This window comes from Nyctibius grandis, chromosome 6 (assembly GCF_013368605.1).
Source record: "Nyctibius grandis isolate bNycGra1 chromosome 6, bNycGra1.pri, whole genome shotgun sequence".
NCBI lineage: Eukaryota > Metazoa > Chordata > Aves > Nyctibiiformes > Nyctibiidae > Nyctibius > Nyctibius grandis.
The window spans coordinates 69,767,728-69,782,288 of NC_090663.1; the positions used below are offsets into that span (position 1 = coordinate 69,767,728).

Below are 14,561 nucleotides of genomic sequence, written 5' to 3' on the forward strand. Positions count from 1 at the left end.
TATGCTGCGTGACAGAGGAGGATAAGAAAGTCTATCAATAAGTTTCACAACTATGTGTTAGACATTAGAGGAATATTGAAATTCAACAGTTCTGCTGCTTATAGAGTTGTCTTAACCCTTTCCTATTGTAAGTTCTGATCTCTCTCATCTTCCCTCCCTTCTGTAGACTGTCATTTCTGTGTTTGAATCTAGCTCCCTTTTCTTCTCTTCCTCTCTGCTGCTAAGGGACCAGTATGCTCTCTGTGCTGCTACTCTTAGCCCCAGCGGTATGGAGGAGTAACTACTAGAAAAGTTCTGCTCTTGACTCTCATACACTTACCTCAATTGCAGAACATCCAATTTAAAGAATCAGGGACAATTTAGCTATCAAACTCTAAAAGACTTTCATTAAGCTTTAGCTTTATTTTTATTTATTTTTTTTATTTCTGTCAGAGAACAGTTGGACAGTTTTGGATAGAGTTTCACAAGGCCAGTAAAAAGCATGTCCATCATAAAATGTTTATTTTTCTGCAAATTTTCTATTTGTACACAGTGGTGCAAAATCTTTTTGGGAAATGAGAGGCTTTCTTTAAGAAATAAAAGCCCTAGAAATGAAGAAGTGTACTTTTCCCTTCCCTCATCCTGTTCTTAGAAGCTGTTGGTTTTTATTTTATTTTCACCAAAAAGACCTCAAGACGACATAAATGATGTACATTTCTGCAAAGTTGATAGCAACTGAAGACAGGATTCTGTAGTAGAAAATAAGAATCAAACTCAGCTGTAGGCATAGCTAACAGGCTTATAATTAAATATCCAGGTCTACTTTTGAATCTTCTTTGCCACTTTAATACTTCTGTTAATAGGAAGCCTTCAGTTCATATTATCTGTATCAACACATGTCACTCTAACAATTTCATGTACTATATTAGTATCAAGCTTATTTTTATACTGGTATTGGAGTTGTCTTAATACACTTTTATAACCTTCAGTGGGTATTTTTTGGGCAGGGAAAAAGCTACCTTCCATCTATGAAGCTATTATAGTACCAAGTGAAAGCAAATTTGTCTTGAGACATTCTCTGTATATAACCATGGCTTGTAATAGTGCTCTTTTGGGAACAGTACTTTTGTGCTTGAAAGATGATAGTTAAAACCTGATTGTTTTTAAAGGACTATGGAATAAAAGAAGATGAATTGCAGGCTATCCTCAATTATCTGCTCACTATACATGAGGTAATTTTTTATTTAGGGGGTATGTGGGGGGAGAGAGGTACTACTACTGCTGTTTGTGACCACCAAGTATTCGAGTATTTTCAAATATTACCTTCTGTATGCCACAAGATGGCTCTGTAGAGGAAGTAGCAAACATTGTCCAACTCTTTAGTGTAGTGTGCTGAATTGCCAATATTCTTGCGGTGATTTAAGCACTATGTTCCATGTTAGAATGAAGTTCATTAAGCCAGTAAGTCAAAATGGTTTCTTATGTTGTGCTGCAAACTGATTTACCAAGCAGAAAAACAGATGATGAGACTGACTTTAAAAAAAGACAAAACCTTGTTTTATGCTGCCTAAGTAATATTTTTTGTTTTATTTTTCTCTCCTTTTTATTTTGCTTCTTAAATAAAGCAATAAAATTGAAAACATGCATTAAAAAGTAAAGATGTATGTTAATGACATCTAAGAGAAGCATATAAACTTAATTGGGAGAAAATGTTGGTTACCACTGATACATCTGCATCTTCATATTTTAGCACCAGGAAAAGGCACTTTATGCCAGATGCAACATCAAAGACAAGGGAAATGGGGACATAAATCTAACTGATCTCATCTCTGTAAGGGTGCTTGAAATGGGTAAAATAAGGAATTAATTGAACTTCACCTCAAGCAGTATGGATTTTTTTCTTTTTTTTGTTTACACCTATATTTTCCTTTTATTCTCTGTGCTGGTTACTGCTACCTGGTAGTTTAGTACCATGGTCAAGCAATTTAAGTCATTCTACTTTATGTGGAGATGTAAAAAATAAGACTCTTGGTAACATGTAAGAGTAAACCAAAATAGCAGAAGCTTTATATAGCCTTCAGATGAGGTGATGTTTTAACTATCTTAGCAGTTTGCGTGGTCAAGTCTAAAAAAGTCTAAAAGATGCATGAATGCTGAATCTCAGAATTAGGTATCTAGTTGTAAATTCAGAAAAACATCAACAAAAAAAAAGTAGAATTCAACTTTCTCATAGGGCTCATTCATCAGTGATAGCATCTGTACTAATAATATCATCAGGTGAACACAGCTGTTAAAAGGGTGTAAAACTGGTTCTCTAATAGAGAAAGAATCAGAATATTTGTTTAAAAGTGCTGGAAAATGTTGGGTTTTTTTTTTAACAAGCTTTCATTTTAATACCAGAAAGAATGGGAAAAGACAGTTGCATTTTGCTACTTTGTAGGTTATTTTTAGTTATAATTAACTTGGAACAAATTTGAAAAACTTTGCTGAGCAGCTTGAATTACCCATTTTAAATATTGTCTGTCAGGTGGTGGTATTTTTTTTTTCCTGGGCTTGGACATTTGTTGGTAGAGATTTTGCATTAAACACCACCAAGGGCCCCAGAAAATCTGCAGCAGTTCGTTTCTAGCTCCTGTTCTGTAAAAGAGGGGGAAATATATATGCAAACAGATGAGTGTGTGTGTGGAAGGAAATAGCATAGTCCAATAGTCCATTGCCTGTCAAAGGTTTGCATCCCAGACAAAGATGTATTGCTTTTCACTCTAGAAAATAAAGGGGTTTTTTTTTTGTAATATTTTCTCCTGCACTTGCCTTCCAGATCTATAGCTCTTTTGATCCTGGCCTAATTGTTTTCGTCCTTGGTTTACTGTTACTCTCCAGATAATTTTGAAATATTTTGTACTGGTTCTTTTAATCAAAACAATGTTCTAGCATACATGCATTTTTAATTCAAATTTATAACTTTTATTCAACAGGATGACAATCTAATGGATGTCTTGCAGTTACTTGTTGCTCTGATGTCAGAGCATCCCAGTTCTATGATCCCTGCTTTTGATCAGAGGAATGGATTACAGTAAGTTTTAATTTTGTAAGTGGGCGAAAGGAAATAGTATTTTGACCATACTGTTGCTTGCTAGAATTCCCGTGAGATCTGAAAGGTCCTCATCAGTGTATGTGTTGCAATCTTAGACTCCTCATCTTGGGAGATTTTTGTGTCCAGGTGTTCTTTTGCCAAGAGGTGGTGTTGGATTTATTATCAGTGAGGTTTTTTTTTTTTTTAATGTTTCCAAGCTGTCAGTCACACTTAAACAAGCAGTAATCAATTTGAGTTAGTCTGTACATTGATGTTAAGTCTTTATCTACTAGTGCTTAGTCTTTAGCCTCCCATTCTTACATATGTTTTAGAACTGAAAGTGGGCTGACAAAAATTGGTTCAGATTTCTTCTGATCTTTGTTAGCTTGCTTTCCTTTTTTTTTTTAGTATGTAAAGCATTATGGGACTTTTGCAGAAGTATTTGTTTAAATTTAGCACTTCGTGGTATGGATTGTTCACAATCTCTTTTTCCCAACAAACAGAAAAATATTGTTTAACACTATTGTGAGAGACAAGTAGGGAAAGTAGCAAATTCTACTAATAGTAACAGCACAAGAGAAGTTCTGCTAGAAAAGACTAAATTACGACTCTGATTTTTTTGCTGTGGCTCTCAGAGGGTGGTCACATTATTGAACTTTTCTAATTTAAAATGAACCTGCATGGACGTAGTGGGGAAAAAACTGGCACTGGCAAACAAATCTAAGAACTATTCCTAGAAGGGTATGTGGAGTAGTAATTCTCTCGCTGTGTAAAGGCAGAGTCTCATTTCATACATTTTGTTGCACCTATTGGTTAACCTCTATTTATACATACATTTTTTTCAGTTGCCCTTTCTCAAGAGACAACATTCAGGCACGTTCATAATTGTTTTCTCCCCTTTTAGTGCTAGGCTGATTTTTTTTTTTACCCATTTTCTTCAGCTTTGACTTCATTTGTATGGTAATGTATTATGCTATGGGAAACTAATAAAAACTCTAAATAATAAAGTATTTGAATGTCATGTTGGGTCTCCAGTGCAATATGTTTGTTTTTATTTAACAACTGGCAGTAGACATTTTCTTTTTTATTAACTAGTATATGGGCAAGTCAGTATGAATAGTGAGTCCACAGTGAGAAATCACTTTGTTTTCCTGACTCATTTGTTACATTTCTTGCTCCCGTATTGTCTCCAGTCGCTTAACGGGTTGTTTGTATGCTTATTGGTACATCTACTTTTTGTAATTAAAACACCATATTCTTTAAATTTAAAAATAATTTTACAAAGCTTGATAAGTATTTGGAGTTTTTAATAATAAAATTTTTAAAAGTAAACAATCTACTGAAGAAATAAAGTATAAGGAAATAATTTTTTCCTATGCAATTAGGTAACCTTCATACTGTTCTGTTAAGACAAGCAGTAGCTTTCTTCACGATAAGTTATTTGTTACAAATAACAGTTTTTTTAATCACTCCTGGGTTTTCACTTAAATTCTAGTATAGAACTAGATTTTTTTTTTTTGGTCTTAGATTAGGTGTCCTGGGTAATATTTTTAGGTATGTAAAAGTGAAGGAATATACAACTAGTGATGAGTGCTCAGTTATGTATAGGTAAGGCCTAAAACTTGAATAAGTCCTTTGAACTCTTTATAACTGGCTGATCTAAAATGCGGTATTGTAACATGGGATATTTTTGGAAAGACTCAAGAATCATTGAAATTAGTTTTTTTTTTTTTCTTCCCCTTAGTAAAGTGATACAAATTTCCTCCAAAATTTACTCAGAAAATATTCACAGTAAAGGCTGAGTACTGTGCCTTCTGTTCCAATATAATTTCATGGAGCATTAGGAAATTAATCATTTTTCAGAGAGAATTTAGTAGTTCATGTAAGTAGAAGCTAAATCATATTTCACAAATTCAAAGATCTGTCCAATAGCATGAACCATAGCCCAGCTAAAATCAGATAGTGACATGGTCATAAGCACTTTATTGTCTAAGAAGTAAGCCAAGAATGAAATTAGATGTAACTGATAAATACATTTAGATGTTTTATGTTTTTATGGGAGATTTACAAGGATCAAAAACTTGCATTTGTTATTCGTCACATTGATGGAAGGCCAATATTAGAATTTTTCACTGTGTAAATAAACTTAATTTAATAAAAGATTAAGCTTTAATGTACTGCAAATAAATGTTTGAGAAGTTAAGACTAAATACTACTCTGACTTCTGTTTATTCATGGAGTGGAAAGCATAGATACACGTGATGAGATCTCTGCAGTGTTACAGATTGAATTGGTATGTCAAATATATTTAAGGTTACTGGACACTTCCCGTTGTAAGAGTGTACTTCCAATTGTTTATTAATTTACCAGACTTTCATCAGTTACATTGAAGCTTTTCATGCTGTGTTTGTTACACTCATTTTCTTTCTTGGGAAAACTTCAGCTAGAACTGTTCAGCTAGTTAAGTCTAGTACTTTGCTACAGATATGCCCCTTGCTCCCTTTGGCTCTCTTCTTTAACCTTCTTAGTGGAGAATTATAAGTGAGTGTAAAGCATAATCATAAGGAAGTGAGGAGCAGAAGCTGATGTAGGTGAAATGGGAAGAATGCCTCCTGACTTGGTGTCTTCCTCTGTCCTTCCTGAGGGAGCAACAGCGTGCACAGATGTCAAATATTAGTGCTAGTAATAAATCCCCCTTCATACATGGCTATTCCTATCCAGCCACATTTATAGTAGAACAATTGCTTGCTTAGTTTTCTGTATAAAATATCGGATTAAGACAGTTCTTATTATAGCAATTGCAGCAATCTTTCACAGAATGTTTTATGTATTGATATTTGGGAGATATTTAAATTTGATAAAAAGATCTCTAAATGTAATTATAAAATGTGAAATCACAAACTATTGTGCTGTTAACAGAAATGTCGTGCTGTTTTTTGTAGTCTTATTAATAGTCATTCTTTTAAATAAGGCTCGGATACAAATTTGTTTGCAGTCTACTGCAGTTAATTTGTCATTCCAAAAATTGCTGTGTGTTTCAACTATTTTAGGAAGACTTGCGTTTTCTCCACTTAGGGTTGTCTACAAGCTTTTAGCATCACAGAGTGAAGGCATCAGGGTGCAAGCTCTAAAAGTGATGGGATATTTCTTAAAGCATCTTGCTCCAAAGTAAGTACTGGTTTAGGTCTTAAAACATACACTGCCCCCACCCCCCCCAGAAGAAGGAAAAAAGACAGGTTGTGACACATACATGATATATATTATTTTGGGTATATATTGTTTGGCGTGTATATATATACACGTTTGTATGTAAAGTAAAAAAAGCTGTATTGGAGGTTAATCACTGAATATGCTTCACTGAATAGGAGCTACTATTCTTCGAGTACCCTTCAATTTGTTTGTCATTAATACATTTCTGATGTGGTGGAATTACTTGTTATTGCCAACGACAGTCCAGGCATTGTCACTTCCTTAGCAAGTTCGTTTAATACTTACTTGCAGTATGGCTGCCTGCTTTTTAATGTGGGCTTTTTCTGTGATTCCACTAAAATTGGTAGCGAGAATTAGACTGGTGAGATTGAACCCTGTGTTACTTGCTGAGAACTAGATTTAATATGTCTCAAGTTGGCTACAATAGTAGATAACTACTGAGATCGCTGTCCATGGTTGTATGTTTGAGTGAAATGAGGACAAAGATGCCCTTTCCTTAGTGTTTATCAAGAAATGCCTACGGGTGCATTTCAGCTTTTTGGACCCATGGGTGAGTGGGCCGCATTTGTGGAAGAAAGTTAGCTGTCTTCTGTCTGTCTTCGGGGAATGACTTGTCCTTTCAGAACTTGAATCCTTGCCCTTTTCCTTAACCAAAAGTGAAAGACTTAAGGAACAAAAACAAAAACAAGATGTTCCCAGTGATTTCGTGTTTCTTGAGGCACACTTTTAAAACTTTTTTTCCCTAGAGCAAGTTGAATACATAAGCTTATTTTATCTTTCCGCACTATTTTAGGAGAAAAGCTGAAGTCATGCTTGGACATGGATTGTTCTCTTTGTTGGCTGAAAGGCTGATGCTTCAGACAAGCTTAATCACCATGACCACATACAATGTCCTATTTGAGGTAATAATATACTGTAGTTAGAATCCAATCTTCCTAATTACTTGTAAGACATTGCTAGAAAATTGCTTACATATTTGTGCTGATATGTTCCAGATGACATTAAACCTTAGTGTGATGCATCTGAGTGCTTTTTTTTTTCCTTCCCCCCCAGCTCACTGCTTGAGATTCGTGCACATCCCCCAACCCCCCCCAACTTGGATATGCTCATTAGGAACAATTCTAGATGAGTAATGTGAATGTCTCAAGCAGACACTCACATGTATGTGGAATTTTATTACAACAATGATCTTGCCTTATGATGATTGTTTTGGTTAGATTCAGGTTTCTCTTCCAGTGTATTTAAAATAACAGTGTGTGCTTAAGAGAAAGCAAAAAAAAATAGAGTAAAATTTTAGGAACAGGATGAAATAAATTATTAAGAAAGACAACAAGTGGGTTTTCTGGATAGTTTTTAGAACCATGGTTGAAATAAGCTGTGTTTATGAACATTGATATGGTATCTTCTTCTTTCTTGCTAGATTCTGACTGAACAGATTTGCACTCAAGTGATACATAAACAACATCCTGACCCAGATTCAACAGTGAAGATACAAAATCCTCGTAAGAATGATATGCATTTCTGAGTGCTACCATAAGAAAAGTCTGCTCCAAAGAAAAAAGAAAGCTTATTAATTACATCTACAGTCTTAATTCTGATCTCAGTTTTACATTGGCTTTCATACAAAAGGGAAGATAATGTGCATTTAGTTGGAGTTATTTAGGAAGTCGGTCTCTACAGCGTTTTAAAAGATGTTTTGTGTGTCTAAATGTGTATGTAGTTCATAACTCACCCTTTTTGGCTGTGCAGTCATATTACGAAATCGTTTTTCAAGACTTGCATGCACAGGATACTTGGGTTTAATACATGTTAAGGTTCCAGCAAAATTCTGATTGCATTATTTAGTGATGTCAGACTAAATTACCTGAAATATGGAAACATCCTTCATCTTAAATTACATTCAGTGCAACAACGCTAGATGGAAAGTAGGAGAAATGTATCTGCTCACTGTTTTGGTTAGCTTACTTCATGGGAAATATCTTGATATGAAACTTTAGATGTCTTTTGAACTAACAGAAAATACTGATCTGCTTTCCTGAATTATATGCATTATTAATGTGCTCTGTATCTAATACAATGGACTTACGATAGCTTTGGGAGTTCATTTTTTCTGGAGAAATAATAGATTTTTCACTTTCATAGCTGCTTTGTCATTAAATGTAGGTCATAGTTGTGGGTTTGCTTCATGTGGAAAGTGGGGGAAGAGAAAGGAAAGCAAAGCAGATACAGAGGAAAGAAATCTGGTTTCAGTATGCCATTTGCCTTCTGGTAAATGGGTATGAAGCAAGAGATATGAGGAGATTTTTGTTACTTTCTCTTAAGATTTTTGAAGTTGGCAGTCACTGCTGTGGTTAATACAGATTATTTGTAGTGTGAGGTATGAGTCTGGAATTATCTAGGTCTAGTAGGAAGAGTGACTTCTAGAGTACTTTTTTAAGGTCAGTACTAATATTATCCAATAAGGAATTTCTCTTTTTAAAGAAATTGTACAAGGTGAACTGAAACTATCACAGTGACCATGTTCAGATTGCACCTTAATTTATTTACAAAGTTAACTTTTTTTAAAGTAACAAGAACAGTGACTGCCCCACTGCTTCAAAAAAGTGCAATGTACCCACAATTCTGACTGTCTCCTAAAAATATAGAAGACATTATGCTTATGAGAGATGAAATTTTATATCAGGAAGGTTTTGTCCCCTTTCTCAAACTGTTTTTTAATAACAGAAGGAAGCAATCTAGGAGGTTCCTAGAATGTGTGGAGGACAACTTCCTCATGCAAGTGGTAAATGAGCCCACTAGAGGAGGGGCCTTGCTTGACCTGTTGTTTGTGAACAGAGAAGGACTAGTGGGAGATGTGAGGGTCGGTGGCCATCTTTGGAATAGTGACCACGAAATGTTAGTTTTCGATAGTGGGGAAAGTAAGGAGGGGCAAGAGCAGAACTTCTGCCTTAGATTTTCGTCGGGCAGACTTTAGCCTGTTTAAGAGGTTGGTGGACAGAGTCCCTTGGGAGTCAGTCCTGAAAGGACAAAGGAGTCCAGGAAGGCTGGACGTGCTTTAAAAAGGAATTGCTAAATGTTCAGGAGCAGGCTGTCCCGGTGTGTAGGAAGACAAGCCGTCGGGGAAAAAGACTGGCCTGGTTAAACAGGGAACTTAGACTAGAACTTAAGGAAAAAAAGAGAGCCTATTTGCTCTGGAAGAAGAGTCGGGTAACTTGGGAGGTCTATAGGGACGTGGCCACGTCGTGTAGGGAGAAGATTAGAAGGGCCAAAGCTCAGTTAGAGCTTGATTTGTCTGCTGTGGTCAAAGATAACAAAAAAAGCTTTTACAAATACATCAACAGCAAAAGGAGGGTCAAGGAGAGCCTCCACCACTTGCTGAACGAGGAGGGTAGTGTAGTGTCAGGGGATGAGGAAAAGGCAGAGGTGCTCAATGCCTTCTTTGCCTCAGCCTTTAATGTCAAGACCGGTTGTCCTCAGGAGACTCGGCCCCCAGAGCCTGAAGTTAGGGATGGGGGGCTGTGTGAACCCCCTGGAATCCAGGAGGAGATGGTTAGTGACCTGCTGTGCCACTTGGACACCCACAAGGCTATGGGCCCAGATGGGATTCACCCCAGAGTAATGAAGGAACTGGCAAATGAACTTGCCAAACCACTCTCGATCATCTACCGGCAGTCCTGGTTAACTGGAGAAGTTCCAGCTGACTGGAAATTAGCAAACGTAACGCCCATCTACAAGAAGGGTCGGAAGGATGATCCAGGGAACTATAGGCCTGTCAGCCTGACCTCGGTGCCAGGCAAGGTGATGGAACAGATCATCCTGAGTACCATTACACGGCACATGCAGGACAGTCGGGGCATCGAGGCCAGCCAACATGGATTCATGAAAGGCAGGTCCTGCTCGACCAACTTGATCTCCTTTTATGACAAAGTGACCCACTTAGTAGATGAGGGCAGGGCTGTGGATGTAGTCTATCTAGACTTCAGTACGGCATTCGACACTGTCTCCCACAGCATCCTCCTGGACAAACTGGCTGCCCAGGGCTTGGATGGGTGGACTCTTCAATGGGTTAAAAACTGGCTGGATGGCCGAGCCCAGAGAGTGGTGGTGAATGGGGCAAAGTCCAACTGGCAGACGGTCACTAGCGGTGTTCCCCAGGGCTCAGTTCTGGGGCCGGTGCTATTCAATCTCTTTATAGATGATCTAGACGTAGGGATTGAGTGCACCCTCAGCAAATTTGCAGATGACACCAAGCTGGGTGGGAGTGTCGATCTGCTGGAGGGTCGGAAGGCCCGACAGAGGGATCTGGACAGGTTAGATAGATGGGCCGAGACCAACGGCATGAGGTTCAACAAGAACAAGTGCCGGGTCTTACACTTCGGCCACAACAACCCCATGCAGCTCTACAGGCTGGGGGAAGAGTGGTTAGAAAGCGGCCCAGTGGAAAGAGACCTGGGGGTGCTGATCGACAGCCGGCTAAACATGAGCCAGCAGTGTGCCCAGGTGGCCAAGAAGGCCAATGGCAGCCTGGCCTCTATTAGGAATAGTGTAGGCAGCCGGTCTAGGGAAGTGATTGTCCCTCTCTACTCGGCACTGGTGAGGCCTCATCTTGAGTACTGTGTTCAGTTCTGGGCCCCGCACTTCAAGAAAGATGTTGAGGTGTTGGAGCGAGTCCAGAGGAGGGCGACCAAGCAGGTGAAGGGTCTGGAGGGTCTGACCTACGAGGAAGGGCTGAGGGAGCTGGGGTTGTTTAGCCTGGAGAAGAGGAGGCTCAGAGGTGACCTTATTGCAGTCTACAACTACCTGAAGGGAGGTTGTATTGGAGTGGGAGTCGGCCTCTTCTCCCAGGTAACTAGTGATAGGACAAGAGGCCATAGCTTCAAGCTTTTCCAGGGGAGGTTCAGGTTAGACATTAGGAAGCATTTCTTCTCAGAAAGCGTCATTAGCCATTGGAACGGGCTGCCCAGGGAGGTGGTGGAGTCACCATCTCTGGATGTGTTTAAGAAAAGCCTGGGCATGGCACTTAGTGCCCTGGTCTAGTTGACATGGTGGTGTCAGGGCAATGGTTGGACTCGATGATCCCAGAGGTCTCTTCCAACCTGATTGATTCTGTGATTCTGTGAAATTGCCAAGTATAATCTGAAGTTGTTCACATTCTTCAAAAATTCAGTATTATTAAGGTAGAGCAAAATCTATGCATTCTTCTCATATATTGATTTTTATAACGGATGCATTGTATTATGGGAACTTCCTTAGAAAAAAGTTCTGACAGCTTCTGATAGCTTGTCATTTGTCATGCAGTAACATTGGTGTTGCTTAAACCTGATAATTCAAAAAAATTTCAGAATAGTTTAACTTGGATTCCATTTTCTTCAGCTGTATAGGCCTGTAAATCCCCCTGATGGTGACCAGGTTTGAGAAGTCTTGGAAGAAGGGATTTGTGTTGGTTAAACCTTCTGCTCAAATAGAGATGTGCTTTTTCTCAGTATAAAACTTTTTTATGTAGCATTGCTTTTCTTGTACAAACAATATTGGAAAATGTTCTGTGTTTTATACTGTGCCTAGCACTAATATTTTGTTGCTAATGAATTGTTTTACAGAGATTTTGAAGGTTATTGCAATCCTGCTACGTAATTCTCCACAGTGTCCAGAAACTCTGGAGGTTCGGCGAGCCTTTCTCTCAGATATGATTAAACTTTTTAATAACAGCAGAGAAAATAGGAGGTAAGATCGCTTGCTATATGCACACGTGTACAAAGTAAGTAACAAGGTCTCCTAGTAAATTAGACTCTTTAAGCACATACAGCTTCATTGCTGTTCAGTGAATTCTGTACTCTAGTAGAGTCTTTAATATGTAAAATTAGAGAAGCTTGCACCTAGCAATTGTTTTAAACATGTTGAATTCCTGACTAGCTGATGTATATTTCTAAGATATATTTTGAAACTTGATTAAATAGTATATGTGTATTTTGCAGGAGTTTGTTGCAGTGCTCTGTCTGGCAGGAGTGGATGCTTTCCCTTTGCTGTTTTAATCCAAAGACTTCTGAGGAACAGAAGATAACTGAGATGGTGTATACCATATTTCGAATTTTGCTCTACCATGCAATCAAATATGAGTGGGGTGGCTGGCGTGTTTGGGTGGATACACTGTCGATCACACATTCAAAGGTGAGTGTTTGAAACAGTTGGGAAATTTGGTTACACTGTGTGATTAGATGTAGAGCCTTAAGTGCTTTATCATACAGTGAGATAGCCTTGAAGTGAAGGCCAGTAGTTAAATAAAACCCCAGTGTTTCTATCTGTTATTGGGCATAACTTTCAAATGGTTGACAATTAAATGTTAATTTTGTTGTTTAAACACAAATCTTTTTTCATTGTTGCTCAAATTGTGATAGTATTCGTTTATACTGAAAATGGCACATATTTTCAAAAATGAGATAAACAAATTTCAGGAGCATTTCTTAAAAATTTTAGTTCTGGTTTTGCTTTTTAATAATGGCACAAACACAAGGTGGCGCACCATATCTATTCATAAACAAAAATACCTTCCAGTAACATCAAAAAGCTGTAAAGCAGACCAGTAAAAAGCAAAGAAATTCAAGTTAAGACAGATGCTTCAGCTGTTAAGCTGTCGGGAATACAGGGTGAGAACACAAATCCTTGCAATAGGAATGAGACTATTACCGGTACTTCATTGTTCTTCTGTGTGATTTTTTTGTTGTTGTTAAAACCAGAATTATAAAAGTTATTAGTGGATCTTCGAACAAGGCCCAGTAGTGTAAGAGAGAACTGTCCTGCCTTATTCTGAACAGTAGAGTGAGGCCAGTGTGGACCTCTTAATTATTCTGGTTTATCAGAAATGTTTACTGAAGATGAATTAAATTATAAATGATGTATTTCTAAATGTGTGCAACTTGACGGTCCTAAAAGGACATCTGTGAATCCTAAAGGTCACTTTATGATTCTAAGGAATTGTTAGCATTTCTGAGGTCCTTGATTTTGTATGAATATTTTCTCAAAAAAGGTCAGTCTCTACAGACAGCGAGAATACTGTTGTTTTGCAGCTCTGTTTATTTATCACGTTCAAGCTCAATGGTGGATTATTGGGCTATGGGGAGACAAATGTAGAAATCTATATAATGAAAGTGTATTAAATAATATCATTAAATAGTCACTTAGCTAAATGGAATCCAGGTGCAAAGAATCCAGGGCCAAATTTTAACCCTTACAGAGATCACATTTTAGTTGTTGAAATATCCTTAATCATCTTTTGTGTCAGCTCTGCAGTCTTCAGAAAACCTGTTTCCTCTCTTTCCCCCAAGATGCAGAGGGCGTGGGTGGAGTACATTGTACAATGGCAAGCTGTAGCCAGAGTAAAGAGCCCTAATGTTACTTTTATAGAAACTGGCATAATTTAAAGCATTTGTGTGATTGCTGGGGAACTGTCCCTGGGGAAGGATGGAGAGGTGAGTGAAGGAAGGCCACCTTTCAACCTCTGATGTACAGAGCTTTGGTGTAAGATAAGGTAATGTTGGAAATCTCATTTAAACAGTTTCTATGTCAAAATGATTACATGGATTTTTGGTCATTGTCGTCAGTGACTTAATATGGCTAATCAATGGTCTAGAGTTCATAGACCAAAAAAAAAGACTTGATTGTGATGCCGTGGCCAAATGTTAAGAAAACCCCTATGGTTTTAGAAAATACCAAAAAAAATGAGGCAATTTGTTTCTCATTTTTGGTTCCTGGCATAGTGAAGTATCCTTGGTTGTAGAAGTAACTTCCTGTATCGGTTTTCCCAAGTCTAACTTTGTTGGCTTTCTGGTCAATATGTAAGGACTGTTTGTTCTTCCAACCTGCTTCAGAGGAAGTTGAACAATGGCAAGGTTAGAAGTGTGTGCGTGTGGGCAGAGCTAGCAGCAAAGTGATGGTGTAATTTTGAAGGAATCATAAAGGGGTTCAGTTTGTTTGAACTAATATCACCCGGTTCCAGAAACCTAAATGAAAATGATTAAACAGTGGAAGCACCCAGAAACTAACTTAACAATAGTGATATTAATGCTGATCAAGGATTTTAAAATTGGATTTTTTCACCGTTATTATGCATTTGCCTTTTGAACGTTTTTATAAATAATACACGCAATTTAGGCAACTAGCAATATAAAGCTAGGTGATTATTTCATAGCTATCTTTTAATTACATAAACGTAAATTAGGATAAATCACAAAAAAAGCTCTTTGTGGTAAAACCTTACTAATCACTTGAAAATGTCCTTATAAACTGATATTAGTATCTAATGATA

General features: G+C 37.7%; 1 protein-coding gene across 1 annotated transcript in view; it reads left to right on the forward strand.

Moving 5' to 3' along the window:
- The window catches only part of LRBA (LPS responsive beige-like anchor protein), a 432,022-nt gene that overhangs the window by 64,965 nt on the left and 352,496 nt on the right, over nt 1–14,561 (forward strand). The window contains 7 exon segments of the mRNA XM_068402600.1: nt 1,149–1,211; nt 2,955–3,052; nt 6,128–6,220; nt 7,056–7,164; nt 7,683–7,764; nt 11,860–11,983; nt 12,235–12,427. Coding sequence (XP_068258701.1) covers nt 1,149–1,211; nt 2,955–3,052; nt 6,128–6,220; nt 7,056–7,164; nt 7,683–7,764; nt 11,860–11,983; nt 12,235–12,427 — 762 coding nt within the window.